The sequence below is a fragment of the Emydura macquarii genome, unplaced genomic scaffold, assembly GCF_026122565.2.
Source record: "Emydura macquarii macquarii isolate MOO-44397 ecotype Brisbane River unplaced genomic scaffold, CSIRO-AGI_Emac_v2 contig_1027, whole genome shotgun sequence".
In the NCBI taxonomy this organism is placed as follows: Eukaryota; Metazoa; Chordata; order Testudines; family Chelidae; genus Emydura; species Emydura macquarii.
Genome location: NW_027131164.1, coordinates 14,200,383 through 14,224,556, shown reverse-complemented (window position 1 = coordinate 14,224,556; position 24,174 = coordinate 14,200,383). Strand labels below are relative to the sequence as shown.

Sequence of the window (24,174 nt, the reverse complement as noted above, 5' to 3'; positions counted from 1 at the left end):
ATAGCTTTTTCATGCAGTAAGCCATTTAAATAATTCTTCTACACACGCATCCTTGTGTTTCATGCTACATAAATGACTGAAATGTAATAAAGGATCACCTTTCTTATAGTTGCAGAGTACTGAGGTAGCATACTCTGATCCAGTCCTTCTATTTGCTTCAGCTTCTCACATACGGTTTCCACGCTCATTGAGCTCAAAGGCACATGTGATCCTCCTGTGGCTGATCCTGTGACTGTTCCTGTTCCCTATGCAAGTGGAAAAAATGTGCACAAACAATATATTCAAATGTTGAGTATGTCTGCTTTTTAATAGTATACACTAACGCAAATCAAAGGGTCTTCAACAACATGCATTTTTGGAGATGGAACTGAAAAGTAAGAATATCATGATTAGTACCAAATTATCTTAATAGAATACTGAGAAATACTAACTAATGGTGGTAGTAATAACAATAATGAGAAGGGAATGGCTGAGCCTCTGTCCCTCCTAGAAAAGTGTTCTAGTTTAACTAAACTAATTTAAAAAATCAATATAAGATATAACAAATTAATATATCAATATAAGCAAGGGTTAAATGACAGTGTGTCACCATTAATGGTTTGCACAGATTTAACTAGGTCAAATTTTAAAAGCAAGACAAGGCCTTACTAAACAACTTGAAACCACTATTTTACCCAAACTCTTTATGCTAACTTCAGACTAAGTGGCCTAGGTAATTCTCTCAGCTTCCAGGAGTAACACCAAAGAGGGTGTGGGGAGAGAAAAGTAATGCATCTACAGGTGGCCAGTACAAAAAGGCTCTACATTCTCAGAAAAGTGTCAATTCTTCCTATTTATGCAGGCTCTGACAGAGAGGTGGCTAAAGCAAAGTGAAGGGGAAGAAATATAGGATTTCTGAAAGATTTCTAAGAAATCTGGAAGGACAAAAGTCCAGAATGAAGATGTAGCTAATACTCCCACATAAAACACTTCATTCAGTCTCAAATTTATGAGGTACTTCCTTGATGTGATCACAACACTTATGACATGTGCCCTGAACAAGCTCAGGTGAGGCAAAGAAAAGTCCAAGCTTGGATATTGAGGATCACAACTACAAAAACAAAGCAAGCAATCAAACTGACAAAACAATACTTTCAATATTTAATTTCTACTGGCAAAAATCTATAATGTTTATGCAATTTCACTATTCTGTTAAAATATATCCAGAGAAAATTGTCCATGTAGATTCTTATGCCACACCCATCAGCAATATATTCGAGCATCTATATCAGCAATATGTTTCAAACTGTAATTTGGTCCAATTATTAATTGATGTAGGGCAATCTGCAGAATATTGCTTTCTTTAAAGATTTTACACAACCTCCATGAAAAACACTCATTCATTACTTAATAACAATAACTAGATTGGAAAATAACATTTTTTCAAAATAAACACCTATAATTTACGCTAGAGGATCACACACTTAGTTGCTTCTGTAGGTCAAGCTCATTCTACATGCCATGGGCTCCTACCATCCTCCATTCCCTCCACAAGATCTGTGTGCGCCACCCTCCCTATCCTTCTCTATTTCAGAGACTCCTTCCAACCTCCCTCCTCACCCCTCTATATGCCAGGGTCTCACATTGTCCCCCCATGTCAGGAACTGTGTACCCCCTCATACCTCCCCCTCCCTTTCCCCTTCTCCAACATGACAAGGCCCCCATACCACTGTGCCCCATTCCCCTCCCAATACCAGAGGTTCTGTATGCCTCAATTCCCCTCTTTTCTCCCATTCCCCTTATTCTATCCCTCGCCATGAACTCTGTGTGCCCCCCTTTTCTCTCAATTATTCTTATTTCTTTTCTTTCTGTCTGGGAGATAAGTCATTCAGGATGTCAAAATTTTAAACTGCATTGGGACATGGGCAGAGCAGAGATGAAGGGTATTGTTATACTGGAAAGTATTAATGTTTGCTTTGATTTATAGACCGTTACAAAGATAACTGAAGCTGCTGGATCTGCTAATCAGATGCAAGGGACTCTGGGTCCCCCTCCCCATTTCCCTCTTCTGGTTTTCTATTTTCACAAAAATCAATAGGTTTCTGTCCACTGATGCCCAGAACATTCCCTGAAATTTTGGAACAGATTGGACATGGTGTTCAAAACTTATCATGTTACACACAGACAAACATAGAAATTCCATCAAGAGCTCTTTTGCTTGTATAGCTTAAATCAGTTCCCCAAACAAAAAAAGCTACAATTCTGCTGGTATTACCATGTCTACTCTGGGGATGTGATTTTTTTTTCCATACTCCTAACTGACATAGCTATGCCAGCAAAACTTAATTGTAGATCAGGGCCAAGCTGAGTGTAATGCCTTGTTTCACTTCGCCAAAAAAATTAAAAACTGTAACCATGTGACACACTGGCAAACCAGGTGCCAGCTCTTCCCAAAGCTTTAGATCTCAGTTGATCACTGACAAATTCATTGCTGGAAACTAGTCTGTTTCACCTGTGTGTTAGTATGGTTAAGGAAGGTATTGAATTTGTAACTATGTTTAGAGTTTAGACTTACAAAATGCTTGTAAGCTGCTGCATGTATTAATCTCACTTACTGTATCTTTATCCCATGTTCTAAGGTAATATTTAAGTTTTTGCTTTATAACTGTAAAAAATGTTTGCTCTGAAATTATGAATCCCATCAGGAGGGATTGTCTCCTGCTCATCAAGAAGGCTATGAAAACTAAATGGGCCCCTGTGGGACATAAAAATACAAAGACTTTGTTAATTGCCCCTTCACACCAATGAAGAGGCTACCTGCAAGAGGGCTCCTCCCATCAGCTTGAATTCTTGAAGAAGGAAATAAAAATAGCTGACAAAATTTTTCATCTCTTTCACTGTTTGGACTCTCACAGGGCTGGAGCTATGAAACAGAAGCAGAGACCCCCAGGGTCAACCTGGTTTAGCCCTAAAAGACATTCAGAACTGACAGAGTACTACAGCTCTGTCAAAACCATAGACTAACACATTTGTGTATATAAGTTTGCTTGCTTCAACCTTGTAATAATTCTCTCACTTCTTTTCTTAATCAATAAATCTTTAGTTAGTTCATTACAGGACTGGCTACAAGCATTGTCTTTGGTGAGAGCGCTAAGGTCAAACTGACCTCAGATAAGTGACTACTCTCTTGGGAATGACAGCAACCTGAATATTTTGTGATCTTTGGTGTATAGCAACCAATTTATCACTAAGTCCCAGCTTGCCTGGGTGGCAAGATAGAATAGAATACCCAAGGGGGACTGCCTGTGATTCAGGGGGAAAGATTGTTATAGTGCTTTAGGAGTTCATATTTGTTACTGGGTTGGTGAAATCCAATTATAGAACACACAATCAGTTTGGAGTCTCTGCCTTGATTCTTGACAGTTTGTCCTGAGGTTGGCACTAATACTCCAGGCAACGTGGCACCACGGTGTAAAGAAAACACACGTGACGAAGAGCACAAACTGAAGCAAATTGTTGTCATAGAAAATTATACTGCTCCCCCATAAACAGAATAACAGAATCGTAGAAATCTAGGGTTGGAAGGCACCTCCAGAGGTCATCAAGTCTAGCACCCTGTGCTGAGGCAGGACCAAGTAAACCTAAATTATCCCTGACAGGCATTTGTCTAACCTGTTCTTAAAAACCTCTAATGATGGGGATTCCACAATAGCTAATAGCTGTTTTCCTGATAGCTAACCTAACTCTCTCTTGCTGCAGAGTCAGAGGATTACTTCTTGTCCTAACTTCAGTGGACATGGAGAACAACTGATCACCATCCCCTTTTAAACAGCCCTTAACATATTTGAAGACTGTTACCAAGTCCCTCTCCAATCTTCTTTTTTCAAGGCTAAACATGCCCAGATTTTTTAACCTTTCCTCATAGGTCAGATTTTCTAAACCTTTTATCTTTTTTGTTGCTCTTTTCTGGACGCTCCAATTTGTCCACATCTTAAAGTGTGGTGCCAAGAACTGGACACACTACTCTATCTGAGGCCTCAACAGTGCTGAGTAGAGCGGGACAATTATGTCCTGTGTTTTATTTGCAATACTGTTGTTTATACACTCCAGAAAGATATTAGCCTTTTTTGCAACTTTATCACATTGTTGATTCATGTTCAATTTGTGATTCACTATAACTCAAACATCCTTTTCAGCAGTATTGCTGCCTAGCTAGTTAGTCCCCATTAGCTGTGTATTTATTTTTTCCTTTTAAAGTGTAGTACTTTGCACTTGTCTTCACTGAATTTCATCTTGTTGATTTCAGACCAATTCTCCAATTTGTCAAGGTCATTTAATCCTGTTTTCCAAAGTGTTAGCAACCCTGCTCAGCCTGCTATCATCTGCAAATATTATAACCACACTCTCCAATCCATTATCCAAGTCATTAATGAAAATATTGACTAGTACTAAAGCCAGGACAGACCCCTGGTGAAAGAGATTTCAACATTACATTTATTTCTACATATTTAAAAGGAATAAGAGAAGTTTCAAAATATTGTAACATTTCTTTAGAGGTAATAAAACAATGTAAAAATATCAGAATAATTGGGAAAGTACAGGAAGAGTTAACTCTACCCACAGAAGAACATGGTTATTGAAAAGTGCAGTCTAAGAGTGAATGCTATACAGTACAATTTCAATTATCAAATGTAATGGAAGTCATTAAATAATTTTGAACAGTTGGCATTTTGGATAATGAACACAACTAACAGTTTTAGTGTTGTGACCCCCTTTTAGCTAACAGGGAACTTTGGGTAACTGAAGTTTAACTGTATACCCAGGCTTTATCTTCTTGGCCATATGCAAATATTTGGATCAATTATGATTAGCAACTACGGCCACATCAGTTCAATATGAGACTATGGTGAAATATTTCCTTTCCAAAGACATCCTTATGCATTCCATATCTAGTTAACTATAAACATCTAAATAACTACAGTACCACTACACCATCTGAAATCTCAGACCACCCCATACAATACTATTCTAATTGTATCATCACATGTTCTGCTATGACACTGAAGGTTCTCAATCCTTTCTCTTCCTTTCCTAGACAATTAATTTCTGTCTGTGGCATCATAACCCAACACCTAAAACCCCATTATTCTTCATAGGTCTCAGAGGACATTCAAAGCCTTTGGATAATCACAGGATTACTTAATCAAAGGGCTTGGCCCTGTGAAACCCTTAAGCTCTGCAGAAATGATGTTTATCGCCAAAAGCCCCTAAAATTTTGCAGGAACAGAACCCTTCTTCAGCTCCACTCTTAGCTCTGCTGGACAGAAATCTAAGATCTGTGTCCAAGACAGTGCTAGGAAGGGACAGTGCAGAGCAGGAAGAGACACATTTCTGAAAGGTAGCCCTCTACCTGTAAATCTGGTTATTCCAGATTTCTGCAGAGCCATCAGAAGTGCTAGTTCTATTAATAGTGCACCCATCTAGCCTCCACAACTCCTGCTTATGGGCTGAAGCTAAACTCCTGTGGAACTTCATCACTTTAAGCAGGTCACACTGCAAAGAAATTTCACTTCTGCAAAGTTTAGACGCTCAACATCACACAGGTAAACTCTGGGATACAAAACCGAGCCTTCGTTAACTACAGTTCAGTTGATCAGGATTTAGCTGTAATCCTTTGTGAACAATGAAGAACATATTTATGTTCTCTATCGTGTTTCTCTCTTTTCTTTTTATTTAATTACTTCACTTTCAGAGGAGATCTAAAGAGAGCTTTTAGAGAGCTTAAGAGATTCAGGGAAAGAAACAGACATTTCCTCTTTATAATGAGAACACCTGCAGCTACACTAGACAATATTATAATCTCATTTTTAAAAGAGAGATAAGTCCTCATATACTTCAGGGCATAAGCCAATCACTAACTGATTAACGTTAGGAAGAAGCTTCCCCTCTGAACTATGTAACTGCCCACACTACAGGGTTTCTTGCACCTTCCTCTGAAGCATCTGGTACTATACACTGCTGGAAACAAGATACTGGATTAGATGGACCACTGGTCAGATCTGATATGGCTATTCTTATGATCCCAAACAATAGAGTGGCTGCTAGGTACATAGGCATATAGCATATAGACACATAGCATATAGGCACATAGGACAATACTTGAGCATTATTTGCATTCCCTTTTTATGTAATTTTTATGTTTTCGAGTACTTAATTTTTATAATCACTTTTACATTCTTAGTCTTCTTAGTCTCCTATTTACCATATAGCTTTGGCTGACATTTCTCCACCCACACTCACATTCACTTTTGATATTCACAATTAATCATCTCATAATTATTTCACAGCCTGTAAATAATAAAAGATATTCCAGTTACTTTTAGGAATAAAATTAAACACAGTTTTAAATAGATCATTTAAATACTAACAAAACCACAGAGTGATATTTAAAAAAAAATATATATATATATATATATATATATATATATATATATATATATATATTTCTGTTCTAAAGGGTAACTGCAATTTAAGATGAAGGGAAACAACAAAAATCTTGTTTTGATTCTCTTGGTTAAAATGTACGTTACCTTGACTTGATTGCTTGAGAAACTTGTCCAAAAGGCAACAAAAAATGGTTATAGCATTTTTAATCATTCTGATATTAAAATTTTTATCCAAGTTGTCATCACAATTCAGAAATTATTAGAGATATTTGGATACATTATTCTAATCTTCCTCCTATTCCAATGTGATTTCTCAGCAACATTCTTACAATGAATGCAGTGAATAAAAGATGCTGAAAAGCATGAACTAGGTTAGTCCACTCATAATCAAAATGTACCAGTTAATTCAAATTATAATACTTCTAGTGGAAAAAAATCTATCATCATTTGAAAAATGACAGACATAAGCTATGGCCAAAACAATTTTATAACGGTGTTGCTAGAGTTTCAGTGGTTTGTGAACTGTGAATCTATGAAATACAGTAGCTGTAGATAGAAATAAAGAAGGAAATTTCAACTAGTGTTAAGATTTCTTGCATTTAATCAAAATATTTTAGCAGTCAAGAGCAAGTCATTATTTCTGCATGCACTAGGAGTTAGTTTACAAAGAAGCATTTTTCTATATTAAAATGATATGGAAAAAATGCTAAAATATTTCAATAGTTTTGTTAAAGAATAAACTATTTGAAATAGGTACACATTAATCCAAATCACTCTTTATAAAAAGTACTGCCTGAAGAATAAGTAATGTAGTTGCTTTAGGGATACCGTCGTCATGTAAGTGAATTAAAACTGTACTTAAACTGACATTTTTCAGTTTAGAGAACATTACACGGAAAAATATTTGCCATGCAAAAGCTAAAGGCAGCATGACAAAGCAAATCTCAGGGCTAGTAATGAGCATTAGTTTACAGACAGCCTAGCATGAAGAGCCAGTATGATAGCTTCTGCGATGACTCTATCAAGTAAGTGAATGACAATTCACAGAAAGTTGCAGTACCTGTCTCAGTTTGTTTAACCCAGATTTACACATCTTTAAGAAAAGGGATAAAAAAGAATGAAAAGAGACAGAAGCTTAAAGTGAAACATCAAAAATAGGTCTAACGATGTAGCTGACATTTATGCATTCATATTAATCTAATTGAAAACAGTGCACATAAAGCTAGCTCTGTGATACCAAGTTATTATACCGAGATTTTTTTATACTGCAATAAAACATTTTAGGTAGATATTTCTGATAAGTGATCTGCTCTTTTGTACTTGTAAAAAACCAAAAGAATTTGGTTGAGATTTAACATCCTAGGATAGAGGAAAGATTTGCATCAATTTTTGCTGTGAAAAATCCTACTTTGCAGCCTAAAATTCCTTTGTCATTTCAAAATTAGGTTGCACCATCATTTATTGAATCATTTTGAAGTCCTCAAAACAAAGTAAGGAAAACAGAGGTGAAAAAGTAGACTTTGAGAACAAAGGGTTTATAGTTGGTGTTCTAAGGGCATTAATTCTGCATTAACATTTGAAAGAATAAGTGAAAAACTTCCCATGCATGCCCAGACCTGTCCTCTTAGAAAGCACTTCCATTATTTTTAAAGGCTAGACAGGGTTTATGGATAGTACATGCACAGGTCCATTTTAGGGCCACTTCAATGAATGTACTTTATATGCCTCAAGGCACTATAGATTTAATGCAATAGGGAAAACATCTTTAAAACAATACAATTATGTTCAGGCATGCTCCATCCTAACAAATGTAATTAGTAATGCTAACTTGATTCCTGATATGAGAGAGTAGATAACATATATCTTGCTAATATTGCAATCTGGTGATAAACTCTTTAGACTGGGCAGAGATCGTGGCCTTGTTTGCTGTTTGAAAAGTGCCCAGCAAATCATGGGTGCTACTGGAAAGGAAAAGTTAATACTGTTTCATTAAAACTACAACACTATACCCTGTCGCTTACCTGTCTACTTGGATTTTGGAATAGATTAAAGGATACTAAGTTTGTTGTGAAGAAGATATTTTGGAGACTCCAAGGCAAAAGTACAATTAAGGTCAATATTATAATGCCCTGTAGGCCAAATTCTGCACTTATTGAAGTTAATGGCAAAACTTCCACTGATTTCAATGGCACAGGATGAGACCCTAAATCAGTTAATTTACTAAAGGGCAGCAGCATTAACTCTAAAGGGAAATTTAACAGTATTCTTTATCCACTATTCCAGAAACCCATGAAAATTGTGGACTAGATAGGGCTGGAACACAAAATACAAGTCTGAAATATATATACATGTGTGCGTGCGCACACACACACACTGAGTGGCTACAATGTACTCAGCACAACACAATGCACAAAAAAACCTAAAGTTGTCACTCTAATCTCACACGAGTTTTACACCTATATCAGTCCATTAATTTCCATTAAATGATTCCAGATTTACAAGGGTGTAGGAAAGATCAGAGTGCAACTCTAAGATTTTAGGGTCTTGGGTTATAAAATTGGCTAACTTTATTGACAGGCAGGCAGGAGCCATACTGTATGAAGAGGTATTGTGCAACCTTAGAATCACAGAAATGTAGGGCTGAAAGAGACCTTGAGAATTCATAAATAAGGATCCTACAAATCAGTTTGCCACAGAACAATGCAGTATTTGCATTTTTAAAGAAAATCTTTAGTTTACATTTTGTGAAAAAATGAAGCATATACAGTAGAACCCCGTTTATCTGAGCCTCCATTATCCGGCTCTCTGTATTAACTGAAGTGGGATTCAGTCTGAGCCCCAGGTGACAGGGCTGAAACTCTCCAGATTATCTGAATTTTTTTTATCCAATCTGGCCCCAGTCCCAATTAGATTGGATAAATGGGATTTGACTGTATATCAATAAAACACTGTGTTCGACTCATACCTGCATATATTGTGGCTAGGGAAACTCAAGTTCAGCGTTTCATTTTAATTGCAGAAAAACGCAGATTTTTATGGTTTTTTTAATCGGAGAATTTTGTTTTTTTTAATCACAAAAAACTAGGATCCCTGGTCATCAACTCCAGCCCCCTGCACTGAGACAGGACCTTCCCCACACAGCTCTGCCAATTCACAGAAATTTTGACCCATATAAAAAATGGGTCTTCCAAAGATACTAGCTTCTTGCATTGGCCAAAGAAGGTTACTAAAAAGCAAATCAAGGGAGCTTCTCTCCTCTACTCAGGGCTAAATAAAGCAACACTTCTAGCCCCAGCCAAACACAGGAATCAAGACTGAGCTTTAATCCTCCATGTGGTGCTCCTATAAGATCACCAAACCAATCACAGTAGTTGGTATTCATTAAATATTTCATAAGAATTTTTAGTACTCTGAATTATTTTGCATGCATAGATCCATGCATTAAAGAATGAGTAAAAGCTATTACCATATATAGTGGCAATAATGCATGGATTAAGGGCTCCCTAAATACTTGGATGGAATTATTACAGTCTATTGTATCCATCATTTGTGCATAACTGAAGTGCCTCAAACACTTCTATTGAGATTGTAATAGCTCTAAAGACGTCATCCTATACTCAATGGAAGCATGAAAACACATTATTTCCATCATGATTAAATCAATAGAAAATAAACACATTAAGAAATATTTTCTCTTTCCACAGAAATTCAACCAGAAAGCCAGCAAGAGCAGTATTACCTTCACAGGGGAATCCCCAGAGGTTTGGGAATAGCTACCCCATCCTGACTGACAGAGCCCAAGCCTTGTGGAGAACCTGTGAAAGGGCTTTCAGAGGATTATGGGTGGGAGGGGAGCAAACCAGAACCCTTCCAGCCTCCTTCAAACCGAGTATAGGAGAAGACAATCAGATATTAACAAAATATAATTCACAAGCACTACAAAATTCAGAATCAAAGTTTTAACTGCCCCATTTACTTCACACTTTTGATCAAAATATTACACATTTCAGAACAGTTATGATCTTAAATGCTGCAATATGTAGGTTCAATAGCATTAGTTAAAGAATGAGAAACACTCCGTTCCAATAAGATCCTTAATTAATGTTATTTTAATCCAGGCTTGGTCTTTATTGCTATAATTATGCTGGAGTTCTTGTTTTTCCCCATTGTTGCATAATAAGAAATGAACATTTTATTCAAACCTTTTCCTGCATCAGTGAAAGACACAAAAAAAATACTTAAAGTCAAAAACTTAAGCTGTTGCAGATAACAGGATAAAGCAATTAAGAGAAGGATTAAAACTCCGTTAATCCTTTTGTGTAGGCCGCCACCAGAGCTCGATGGCCAGAGATGGTTTTCTATTGACTTCCCCAATTAAGGGTTTAAACAGCCACATATAAAGGAATGTATCTCTGTATGGATATTTATACTGAAATAAAGACTGAAGTTGTGGACCATGAAGATCTAAGATTAATTTATTCATGAGTGAAGATGCACCTTAACACATTAGCTAATGAATATGATTATAATATATAGCAGATTTTTGTTATTTTTATATAAAGTTGCTTTATGCTGTAACAACTGCAGCAGCTTTATGCCGGGATATTGGAACAAAAGAGAAGAGGATAGGAGTCAGCCATTCAGTTCTAAAAACTAAGTAATGAAATGGCCAACTGCCATTCCTCACTCTAGCCATCAGCGAAGTGCTGGTGAAGACTGAAAACAGTGTACTCTTAGCTGAAGACTACGTACATCATAGCTACTGAGAAGGTCAAGGGAGACTAGGGGGAAAATAATACAGTAGGTCTTATAAGTAAAATATTAGCTCTTGAATTCATTCACAAACTACATTTATTAGTGTTCTACTATTCTATTTGCCCACCAAGCCACTGATGCAGTGTTAGTGAACTGCAGTTAAAATCAGTGCAGACTCATTACTGTTGACAAAGCAATGAGATGCTAAATTTCCACACCACATGACTACTCATTTACCATTGAGGGGTCTGTGGGTGAAGAAAGCCCCTCATCAGTATCCTCCTTGATAACATCCTACCAACAACAAAATGTTATGGTTTGGGTAAAATGATTAAGGGCTCAACAAAAATATGAAGTAAACAATGAATGGAAATGAGTCTAATAATAATACATCATTCCACAGAAACATTTGTTTTACTGAAGTGATTTAAAAAGATTTTAAAACCATTTAAAGCTTTGCCCAAAGGCATCAATATTCTAGCATTAAAGTGATTGTCACTTTTATTTTCTGTCTTCCTCAGTTATAAATTCTCTTCACCAATCTATTTCAGTAAAATATGAAAATCTTTAAAAAGGGATTTTATTTTTATTTCTATATGCACCTAGAAAAAAGCATAGAGCTTATTTTTCTGCTTTTTAAAATGTAAATATAAAATATAAACCATATGTACTTTAACACAAAACTAAAACTGGTGTATACTGAACATAAAATGTATTTTGTTTTAGTTCGAATTAAAATAATTTAAATAAGTAGTTCTTTTAATTAATAATAATTTTATGTTGGCCTGTTGATATCCCACTTTCAGTGCAAAGTAATAGGATGCAACTATATTTTCTCCTAGCCTTTCATTCTCTATATAAAAATGCTTTACAATATTTTACCGAGATAAATTTACAAATGCAAATATTTATGTCATACTACTAAAGTCACATAATGTTATTAACAGTAGCAGGAAATGGGTATTTTCACTAAAAAATAATCCTGCTAATCTCATGTGTCAGTAAAAGCTATTCTAACCTTGGATTTTGGATGTTAGAATTAATTTCCATTCTATATAAGGTATTTGCTCAAAGTAAAAACAAAATACATTTTACATTTTGTGTTAGCAATATCTTAAAATTTCTTTAAAATATTTATAAAAATATAGTGTGTATTACTGTTTGCAGTTAACAAGCTTACTGTTGTATTACTCAGTATTCTTATTTTGTAGGTTAGTATTTTAATTATCCTTCAAAATACTTACTAGGCCATTGTTCTGATCTCTGGACAAACCCATTTTTAGTGGTGGACGTGAGATGTGATGAGAACTGCCAGGGTAGTACCTTGGCATGTAAAGATATGGGGCAAAGAATGGCTATGGAAAGAAACATGTAACAAAAAAAAAGGACAAAATTACACAAATCAAAATGTAATAATAATCAAAAGAAAAGTTATTACAACAAAATACAACCTCTGCTTACGAACGCTACATTTAAAAAAGTAGAAATTGCAAATACTAAAAGCTTTATTCCAGAGGGGTAGCCATGTTAGTCTGTATTGAGCAAAAACAACAAGAGTCCGGTAGCACCTTAAAGACTAACAAATTTCTGCGGGCATACACTTTCATGGGCTGCAACACACTTCGTCAGATGCATGCACGAAGTGGGTTGCAGCCCACAAAAGCTTATGCCTGCAGAAATGTGTTAGTCTTTAAGGTGCTACAGGACTCTTGTTGTAAAAGCTTTATATATCTTTTAACTTATTCAACTGTGAAATTATTCAAAAACACTAGGCTTAGCTTTTCAAAATTGCTCAGTATTGACCTCTCTACACCAGATGAAGCCAATAAGAGCATTAGCACTGACTTCAAAGTGGAATCGATGAAGGTCAATGTTGAACACTTTAGAAAGTCCCACCCCAATGCCTATTTTGGGAGGCGGAGGGAGTGGGCAGAGAAGAATGAAAACTTTTATTTATTGCACAAAGCTCTTCAATTTACAATTACAGGAACAAGAGCACACTACACTTTACAAAACTTTGTAATATTCATCATATACAGATATCTATAGAACTACCCAGAAAATGGAGTGCCTGGCACGTAACAATGGAAATTTTGATTACAGGTTGCTTGTTGAACCAATTTTTGTTTGTTTGTTTAAATAAATAAGAGACCAGACATTAAAGCTACCTGTTTTTGAGTTTGTTTTATTTTTAAAGTAGTTTAATACAATCATATACAGTTTTTAGTTTAGATTCTTGCATTTTTACAACACATTACAATGCTATAAAACTACAGGTATACAAAACGTAAGTTCTTAATATAAAAATATTTTGAATCATAATGTACATTTTAATTACAATAAAACAGTGTTTATTAGAATTATTGTTAAATGTGTCTTGCTTTGAAAAATATGAGATGCAGCAGAAATATTAATTGACTAATCACTCTTGTGGAGTAGACAAGTATCTCTCTCTCTCTCTTTTTTTTTTTTTTTAAACAGATGGGATTTAAGGAGACAACTCTTAAGTAACTTGCAAAAGATATAAAGCAAGTCAGTGTCAGCATCAGAATTAGAACTCTGGAGTTCTTGGCTCCTACATCTGTGCTTAGTCCACCAGATGACTCTGCCTTGTATATTGGTAACTAAAAGTAGATCGAAACCTCAAAATTACAAATATATTTCCATTTTAAAACAAAGTATTTAAAAAACAGTTTCCCCTTTATTTACATATCATGACCAAATTTAGGATTCTGTATTTGTTCTGTGAACGTCATACCACAATACTACATAGACCAGCACTCCTGATTATGACTGAATTGTTATCCATTGGTGTGCTATGCAAATACAGCAACTGTGGATATGGACAAAACATGGAATCCTACAACTGAGGACTGAGGTAAGATAGATAGAAACAGCTTTTTGAACATTTCAACATATTTGTTTTGATCTGTAAATTCATTTGTAATTTTGACGTCAACATATTTAATGTATTATCTGATCCCAATTTTTAATAGTTTTATAAAAGTGCTGCGTGGGCCTTTAAAATGATTTTTTTCAAGTTCTTTCCTTCTCAGTTCTCTTATAGAGTCATGCAACTTATGACTGATGTATTTAAATAAAATAAAGAGGTAAAGAACTGTCTACCTTCAGTTTCCAGGAACTAATGCTCTTTTGAAGCCATTCTACAATGTTTCAAAATACATACATACTTTGATACACAGCCTCATTTAGAAAATTCCTGTTTCATAGTAAGAAAGAGACAAGGTGGGTGAGGGAATATCTTTTACTAGAGCAACTTCTGTTGATGAGATAGAGACAAGATTTTGAGCCACATAGAGCTTCTAGCTCAAGACCTATGTGTGGTTCAAAAGCTTGTCTCTCTCACCAACAGAAGTTGGTCCAATAAAAGGTATTACCTCACTCACTTCATCTTTCTAACATCCAGGGACCAACACGACTACAACTACATTGAATACATATTTTATATGTACACATTTTAAAAAAGAAGGTACTGTCTTATAGCTGTTTTCTGACAGTACCGTATCTTCTGTATAGGTCCATGTGATTGGGCCTGTATTCCTGCACATGACAATGTTCTGAGTGTTCCATAGGACAACATTCAACACACCACTTTATCACTTGGTGGAAGGCATTCATCTGTTGCTGGGGCATAACGTTGCCAATGTTTCATACTTTAGTCTAATCACTAAGGATTAAAAAGAATCACAGACTAGAAATGGTTGAAACTCCAAATTTTCTGTTCCATGGGAAATTCCAACATTTCAAAAGAATTTTAGTTCCAATTCAAAACAAGAAGTTTAGAAATTTTTCATGGGAAGAAAATTCTGAAATGTTCTCATTCTGGAAAAATCAAAATTGTTTTGGTTCAATTTGTCCTAAATGAAATGGAGCAACTGACTGCTCTGATTCCCAGGGACTCCTCATACCTCCCTGACTCTAGGGACATCCTTGTGAGTCCCACTGGAGAGTCAGGGAAATCCTCCACAATGGAAAAGGAATCCCAGAAACCTTGAGAGCCCTGGCTCCAGGAGAGGCTCTCAGGCCTCCCAGAGCTGCCACAGTCCCTCCTGAGAGCCTCTGCTAAAGTCATCAAACCCAGCATGGTTCCCAGGCTCCCAGCACTGTGTCTGGGAGACTCAAAGCCCTAGGGTACTTTACTCCTGCCCAGAGCTATGGACCCTGGAAACCATGGAGTCCTTGCCCCAAGCAGTTTGCATGGTGGGACTACCCCAGAGCCACGGACTGTGGAAGCACAGGCTCCCCAGCAGCCCACCAGGTGAATTGGCAGAAAACCAGGCAAGTTACTTGATAGAATCTGGGGCCTACAGTTCCGCAGAAGTTCATCAAAATCAAAATGTTGGAAAATTCCCAACCAGCTCGCCTAAATCTAAGAAACTGGTGTGCTTTGTACATGTTCCAGGGAAGCTGTAAATGAAGTGAAACAAGAACTAAAGAACTGAACTCTAACTCCAACATATTTAAACTATTTAGCTAGGACAAGCTCTGACTCTGGGTAGTTTAAGAAAAACTCATATGACTCCACTGTCATAGTGGCAAGATGAACTGATCTTTGCACTCTCTCCCATTTACCAGCTAGAGAGTCATGCACACTTCCAACGTGCTACAGTACTTATCATACATTGCTACAACCTTTAATTCTTTGGTATTGATGTTAGACAGAAGACAGCATTCCAAACTTAAAATGCTATTCTCCTCTCACTTTGAGCTACTCTCTTTGACTTGGATATTTTGCAATATGCCTGAGGTCCTGAGAACAATAATCTTCCTGTTATAATAGTCAAAAATTGCTCCCAAAAACATGTTAATGTTTTCCCCTTCTTAAAATGGTATAAGACTAAGAATCAGTCTAGGCCTTAAACCTTTTGACTATTACAGAACTATATAATAAAGCACCTTGAAAAAAAGTCTATTCTATTGGTCATGAGCTATAGATTCTATAGTAATCCATTCCTGAAAGAGAAAATTTTATTTCAGAGTTTCATATGTTACTTATTGAATTATGTAATTTAAATGATTATTCTCTCTCAAAAAATCTTCTAGCCACCTCAAACTATGGGGAGAACTTGTGTGTATAAGATAATGAATGACCATCTTTGGCAGAAAGGTTCAATCCTCCTCCCTCTACAGCAGGTACTCTGAAACAAATAGGAGAGGCTGGTTAAATCACTACACTTGATCTTTTTTGGTTTGCAACTTATACACTGGTCAAAAATTGTTCCATGACTCACCATTTCCTACCACCCTTTGGGGGATTTTACTTCTTGTAATTATGCCTTTTACTGCCTGGGCTCAGGTATTCCATGATTCCACAACCGTGGAATTAGCTCTAAATTAGACTCTCCACAATCTCAGCTTTCATTTAAAAAATAGTTTCTAGCTCTGATGGTACAGGGATAACACTGAAAACATGAGATGACCATAAATATATATTGAACATAAACCAGTGGAACTTTGTCTTCCCAAGTTTGCAGACAACCTACAAACCATGCAGATGTGATGGGGAGGTCTTCTTCTAATCATCTGAATAAGGGCCCAGTAGAGGCTCCATCATTGGAATTTGTCATTTTTCCAAGGTTTGTGATTCTGGCCCTGGAATTTGCCATCCTGCTGCAGCCTGCATTCTGACATTACATTTTCTGTTCCCTTGACCTGACCTATTTAGAGCTGCCTCTTGCTCTCCAGCTTTCCCCTTAGAGGGATCACAGTGCATGCGCTGTGCACTGTTCAATGAAGATGAGCAGGGAAACAGACCTGGAGTCCAGCTTGTAGCTCGGGAACTGGGGGACTAGAAATGTACACTGGTAAGCTGCACAGGTTGGAGCACAGGACAGCAACTCAGGCCCAAGCAGCCAAGGGTACGAACTGCACAATCTGTCTCCCCCCTTCTCTGGTAAACATGAAGGAAAGGAGGTTTTGAATCAGGATACCTGGACATTAGTAGGAGTGCAGACTCATGACACTGGGCACCTAGAGAACATAGCAAAAACCAAAACTAAACTCCCAACATCAAAAATAATCATTGCTGAAAATAAGCATCAATAAGCATTTTCAGTTGTGAACCATGGATGTGTGCATGTATTTGAGAATGATAAGACAGGGATGAAAGGTATTTCAAGGCTAGAATAGATTAACATAACCTCAGAATTTAGGAGATTTTGCTGCAAAATTTGATCCCATTGTGCTGTGGAGTACACGGAGCTTTCGGTCTATCCTGGACACCTCTGCTATAATGGGGGCCTAACCTTCTTTTATTGGTTTCTTTCCTTTAAATGGTCTTCTGGGAATACCTGAGAAGTGAAAATCTGGTTGAACATGTTTAAGAAATTAAGAGTGGTCGTGCTCTTATTTGTCTCCAAAGTAGCCTTCCCTTTCAGTACAAATAATTTCCCACTATTTTAATTTTTCGACATTTGCCTTAGTATGTGGTACTTGGTGTCATGCACACAGTTAGCTCATAAGGACACTTTATAACTCAAAAGAGATAAAGTGAGGATATTCCATTATCTACAGTTAAAAGTGTGAAATAAATTAAATAGAACTGTATTAACAGAGAAAGAGAGGGTTACTCAGTGCAGTAACTGAGATTCTTCAAGATGTGTGTCCCTGTGGGTGCTCCACTTTAGATGTCGTCACATCCCATGTCCTTGATCAGAGATTTTTACAGCATACTCGTCCGGCCCGTGCATGCGCAGCTCCCATCTCAAGGCACCGTTGGTGCTTTGTTTAGCATGAACGCAACCTGAACCCCTCAGTTCCTTCACTACCGTAAAGTTCCATGTTAGAGTAGAGGGAAGGGGAGGTAGAGGGGAGGAGGATGGGTAGTGGAGCACCCACGCGACACACATCTCGAAGAACCTCAGTTACTGCACTAGGTAAATAACCCTCTCCTTCTTCCAGTGATGTTCTCTGGGTGCTCCACTTTAGGTGACTATAGAACAGTGCCCCTCATTTGGTGGAGGGACTTCAGTTTCAGTTGTTTGGACAGATGAAAGTACTGTTAGTACTGAAAGTCCTAGTGCAGGATCCCTAGTAGATGCATGATCAACTGCATAATGCCTTGTGAAAGTATGTGCGGAGGCCCATATAGCTGCCTTGCATATGTCCGTGATACGAATATTATTAAGGAATGCTATAGAAGTGTATATTGCTCTCATTGAGTGTGCTCTAGTTCCTGAGGGAGCTTGTAAATATTTTTGTTTACAGCATAGCTAGATACATCCTGTTATCCATTTGGATAGCCTTTGGCTAGATATGGCTTTGCCTTTCATGCATTCCACCACCGATACAAAGAGTTTATCTGATTTTCTAAACATTTTTCTTCTCTGTAGTAAAATGCTAGTGTCCATCTGACAGCCAGAGTGTGGAGTGCTGCTTCCTGTGCATTAGGATGTGGTTTCAGATAAAAGGTAGGTAAATGAATAGGTTGATTAATATGGAAGTCTGACACTATTTTTGGTAAGAACTTTGGATGAGGCCTAAGAGTGATCTTTATGAAATATCGTGTGCGGTGAGAGGTATCATGAGCGTGCTAATCTCTCATCCACACCAGGCTGATGTGATGGCTACTAAAAAGGACACTTTCATAGACATATGGAGAAATGAACATGTTGCTAAGGGTTCAAATGGTGCCCTAGTAACAGCTTTTAGTATTAGGTTTAGGTCCCATGGTGTTGTGGGGGCACATATGACTGGGAATACCCTTTGTAGCCCTGCTAGGAACCATTTTATCGTCAGGTGAGTGAGTATCATTGTGTGATTTATCTTGTCGTGGAAGTCAGTAATTGTTGCTAAATAAATCTTTAGGGAGCTAATTGATAGATCTGATTTTTTTAATTCTAGGATATATTCTAAGATAGCTGGAATGGATGAGGATGCAGCCAAGATTTGTCTACCTCTGCACCATGAGTTGAATCTGTGCCATTTTTGCAGGTGTTATCCTTGTTGTTGGTTTTCTACTATTTAATAGTATTTGTTTAACTTGTTCCGAGCATTCTAAGCTTATCTGGGCAGAATCAGTTAGGAACCATGCTGTTAGATGTAGCTTCTGTATCTCAGGGTGACAAATCCAACTGTATCGTATCTTGGAGGAAGCATGATTGGTTTGTATATTGACATGTTCAGAAGAATCATGTCTGTCCAGGCCAAATGCTTGTTATCATTATCACTGTCATCTTGTCGACTCTGATTTTGTGGATGGTTTTAGGTATCTTTGGGATAGGTGGGACAGCATAAAGGAGGTCCTTGCTCCAGGTTAGTAGAAATGCATCGCCCATCGAGCCTTGTCCCAGTCTCACCCTTGAGCAGAAATGATGGCATTTGTGGTTTTGTTTAGTGGCAAAAAGATCAACAGTTGGATGACCCCACTGATGAAAAATGTTTTTCGGGACTTCGTTGTTCAGTTCCCACTCATGACTCTGGCCAAAGTGTCTACTGAGGCTGTCTGTGGTGGGGTTCTGGCTTCCAGGTAGGTATACCACTTATATGTTCATGCTGTTCTCTATGCACCAGTTCCATAGTTTTATTGATTTGCTGCATAGGGAATGGGATCCTGCTTCTTCCTGATGGTTCATATAAAACATGCACTGTATGTTGTCTGTCATTATCTTTATTGATCTGTCTTTTATGAATGGTAGAAAATGACGGAAGGCATTGCGAAGTGCCCAGAGCTCTAAGATGTTTATGCGCAGACTGGTTTCAATTATTCACCATCATCCCTGTATTATATGGTTGTGCAGATGCGCTCCCCACCCTAGGTGTGATGGTGAAAAACTGAAACCAGTCTGCACATAAACATCTTCAAGCACCCTAGGAGTGATGATCTGTGGTAATCATGAGTGATGGTGGAATCTGTAAGAATTGGATTCCCATCATCATATTGTTCTCTCGGGTCCACCACAGTAGGGAATCTTTGACCTTGTTTGGCATCATCAATGCTCTGTTTAGACTGTGTCTGTGTGGTCTGTAGACCAAAGCGAGCCATCCCTGAAGGCAGCAGATATGTAGTCGGGCTTACTGTGCCATGAATGTCGTAGCTGCCATGTGTCCCAGGAGCTGTAAGGCAATGTGTACCGTTAATGTTGGACTGTTTCTTACTAATTGTATTAGGTCTGTAATGGCCTTTAATCTGGGCAATGGCAATGATGCCCTGGGTATTATTGAGTTCAGGTCTGCTCCTATGAAGCCAACTGCTGGGTTCAAAGTGGACTTTTCGTTGTTTATCTTGAGTCCTACTTTTTTGAAACAACGCTATGGTTTGGCAAGTGGTGTATCTGGCCAAGGTTTGAGTGGATGCCTTTATTAGACAGTTGTCTAGGTATGGGAAGATTGTGATTCCCAGTCTCCTCAGATGTGCCACAACTACTGTGAGCACTTTGGAGAAGATCCTCGGTGTCGTAGAGAGGCCAAATGGCAATACCTTGTATTGGTAATGGTTACCAGACACGGTAAATCTCTGTGTGCGGGGTGGATAGTGATGTAGAAGTAGGAGTCCTGAAGGTCAAGGGCTGAGAACCAATCCCCTCTTTGCAGTGCCGGAATTATGGTGGACAATGGGACTATCTTGAATTTTTGTCGTGTTACAAACTTGTTTAGTGACCTCAGATCTAGTATGGGTCTCCATCCTCCATTCTTTTTCTGGATCACAAAATAATGGGAATAGAACCCCTTCATTCTGTTGCCATGGGACATGTTCTATTGCCCCTAATTATAGAAGATGTTATATTTCTTGATGGACTATTTGCACATGAGATTGATCCCTGAAGTGGGATGGGGAAGGGATTTTGTAAGAGTAATGGATATGAACGGGATTATGTATCCCAACTGGATGATTTCTAATACCCATTTGTCTAAGGTGATTGTTGACCAGTTGTGGTTGAACTTGAACGGCGTGATCAGTGATTGGGCACTAACTGGTGAGGTGGGTCCTTCAGACCCTCAACCAAATTTTCAAATATGTTGCTTGGACAATGTGGTTTGAGAGATCAAAGATGTTTGTTGCACTTGTCTGCGTCTTTGTGGTTTTTGTTTACCTCTTTCTGATTCATATTGCCTATATTGTGAATGGAACAGATATCTCCAAGCATAGGGTTGAAATCTGTGTTGTTTTCTCTTTGTAACAGATATATAAATTCTGAGGGTTTATAATGTTGCTCGTGAATCCTTCATTGAGAGAACCTCATCAGTCTTTTCCACGAAGAGATGGACTTTGCCAAATGGGAGGTCTTTTTTCTTTGTCTGTAATTCTCTGGTAGACCAGAGGAGTGGAGCCTAGAGGCTCTGTGCATAACAATGGCCGTGGCTGTCGTGGCGACAGTATTGGCTACATCTAGCGAAGCCTGTAGAGATGTTCTCACTATGAGTTGTCCTTCGTTAATAAGAGATCTGAACAGTTCTTTCTTGTTCTCAGGGATGTCATTGATAAAATCTGAAATCTTCACACAGATGTTATGATCGTAATTAGAAAGTAATGCTGCGTAACTGGATGCTCTCATTAGTAGTGTTGATGATGAATAAGCCTTTCTGCCTAACAGGTCCAGTCTCTTCCAGTCTTTATCTTGTGGTGTTGATTTGTAACTGGTCTGCTGCATCAATGACAAGTAAGTTTGGGGGTAGTTGAGTGAAAAATTTCATTCCCTTCGCAGGAACATAGTACTTTCTGTCTTTCTGTTTATTAGCAGGTGGGATGATAGTTGATATTTGTCAGATATTGTTAGCTGACTTGGTAAGTCCTTCATCCATGAGTAGCGCATGTCATGCTGTCTGAATAAAGGGGGCCTCTGAGGTATATTCCAGAGTTCTGATTACTCCCTTCTACACCAGTCTCGCATTGGGGGTGTCACGTGGGCTGGCTTGAAGGGGAGGTGTTTACTGTATTGTGTAACATTAATATGTCAAAATCATAACGATTCATGTAAAATATGCTATGTCAGGTACTGTTAAAGGATGTAATGTGCTGAGAAAGATGGTAATACGTATGTTCATGTGTTATATCTGTAATGGAAGTTATGGACAGATTTAATGTACCTGTGTTTCAAACTATGCTGTATAACACATACCCCAGACAGAGAGGCGGCAGGACAATAGCCCGCTTAATGGCCCATAAAAACCTTTTCAGAAGCAAAGGGCCCAGGAAGAAACTAAAGGCATGCCTGAAGAGTTACCAGGATTGGCCCATGTGACTCTGGACTCCATTTTAGTTCTTGTAACATTCCACAGAAAGCATGCCAGGGCCAGAGGGTATATAAGGTCAAGCCACAGAAACCATTTTGTCTTTGTTCCTGTTCATCTACAGACACATACCTACCTCTGGATCAATTCACTTGCAACTGAACCGAAGGACTAAGACCCATCTAATTACTGAATGCACACCAGAGGAACTATACAAGCCTGCAACTCCACAATTCTTCTAGAAACTTGATGTATATGGACTTTCAATCATTTGCATGTATCTGATTGCTCTAATCCTTTAACATTTCTCTTATGGTTTGTTTCTTTCTTTTTACAATAAACCTTTAGTTTTAGTTACTAAAGGATTGGCTGGCAGTGTGGTATTTTGGGTAAGATCCAAACTTAGATTGATCTGGTACTGTGGCTTACCCTTTGGGGTCAGAGGGAACCTTTTTAGTAAAGAGCATAGAGTTTAAATAACTGGTCTCTTTACTGGACCTAGTGGCTGACTAGAAGCTAGAGGCTGAAATGCAGTAAAGGGGGTTGTGTGCATTTGTATATTGGCTTCTGTGGGGATTCAGAAGTGCAGTTTGTGGCTAGTTGGGAAGTCTTGCTCCAGTGCCACCCACCAGTGCTGGGAGAATCTGCTCTCCATCTGCAGCCTGCCCTGACCTTGGCATCATCAGTTGGCTACCCTAGGCACAGGACGGGTCACAGCGCAATCTTAGATGATGCTACAGTATGAAGGATCTTCAACAGTTTATGATGGGATTCTGTGACTTCTTAAGGGGAATTTCTAGGTTTTCTGCCACTTTCTTGAAGAGGTCATGGAATTGCTTGGAGTCCTCCACAGGTGGGGGGGGAGGGGAATTACGGCTTCATCTGGCGATGATGAGGAGTCATGTCTGGACGGCGAAGTTTCTTGATCCATGCTTGTCTCAATCACCTGTGCCTTTTCTATGGCTGGTTCAGAAGTATGTGGAGATGAGTGTATAGAAGATCTCGCTCTACTGTGGATGGTCAGCTATCAGCTCTAGAATGGCTTCACAATGTGTCCCAGTTCTGCCACTACATGGGATATGGCATGGGTGATTCAAACCATGGTGGTCCATACCATGGATATGCCCTGGTTACCTTTCGAGGCATATATCTGGGTGTCTCTGAGGATGGTTTGATGGGAAAGGAATGCTCTGACAAAAATTGCACTTCCGCTGCCTCACTGTCTTCTCCACTTAAGGAGGGTACTGGTGAGAAAGCTTCATCATGCATGAAATGCAATGGAGAATCAAGTGACCCTGCCACGGGTGACTGCAGGGACGATGTTACCACAGTGTCCATTTGATGACAGTGGTGGTGGTTTATCTTTTTTCTTTAGGGATGGTGCCAATGATGGTGCCGTGTCCTGTGTCGGTGCTTTGTTTGCACTAGGTGCCATAGCTGGCACCTTGGTGGTTGGTGCCATTGCCAGTTCTGATGCCGAAGTGGTTGCCAATACTGTTGTCTGTGCCGTGATCTTTTTCGGCACTGTACTCGGTGCTGCCTTTGATGGTACCGTAGTCAGTACGGTTGACTGTTGAGTCCTCAATCTCTGCACTGTGTCTTTTTTCGGTGCTGTGGTGGAGGAGGATGGTTTGTCTTTGTCTCTCGACTCCACACTGGGACATTTCAAGTCCTTGGGTGCCACAGTCTGATTCGTACCTGAGGAACCTGTAGCCTCATGGGTACTAGGTGAAGGGCTTGTTGATAGCCTTTTGGGCAAGTCCCTTTTCTTTACTGTACTCATGGTTGGAGAGGTTGAGGCTCT

The 24,174-nt window shown here is 38.4% G+C and overlaps 1 protein-coding gene across 4 annotated transcripts in view; it reads right to left on the bottom strand.

The window, feature by feature from the left end:
• Positions 1-24,174, bottom strand: part of KIDINS220 (kinase D interacting substrate 220) — a 175,681-nt gene that overhangs the window by 13,617 nt on the left and 137,890 nt on the right. For 3 of the 4 annotated variants that reach the window (XM_067544798.1, XM_067544800.1, XM_067544797.1), the window contains exons 25-26: positions 12,425-12,535; positions 99-245 (exon numbers count right to left, since the gene is read on the bottom strand). In XM_067544798.1, the coding sequence (XP_067400899.1) occupies positions 99-245; positions 12,425-12,535 (258 nt within the window). The remainder of the gene's footprint in view (positions 1-98; positions 246-12,424; positions 12,536-24,174) is intronic. The other variant, XM_067544799.1, reaches the window with a different exon arrangement.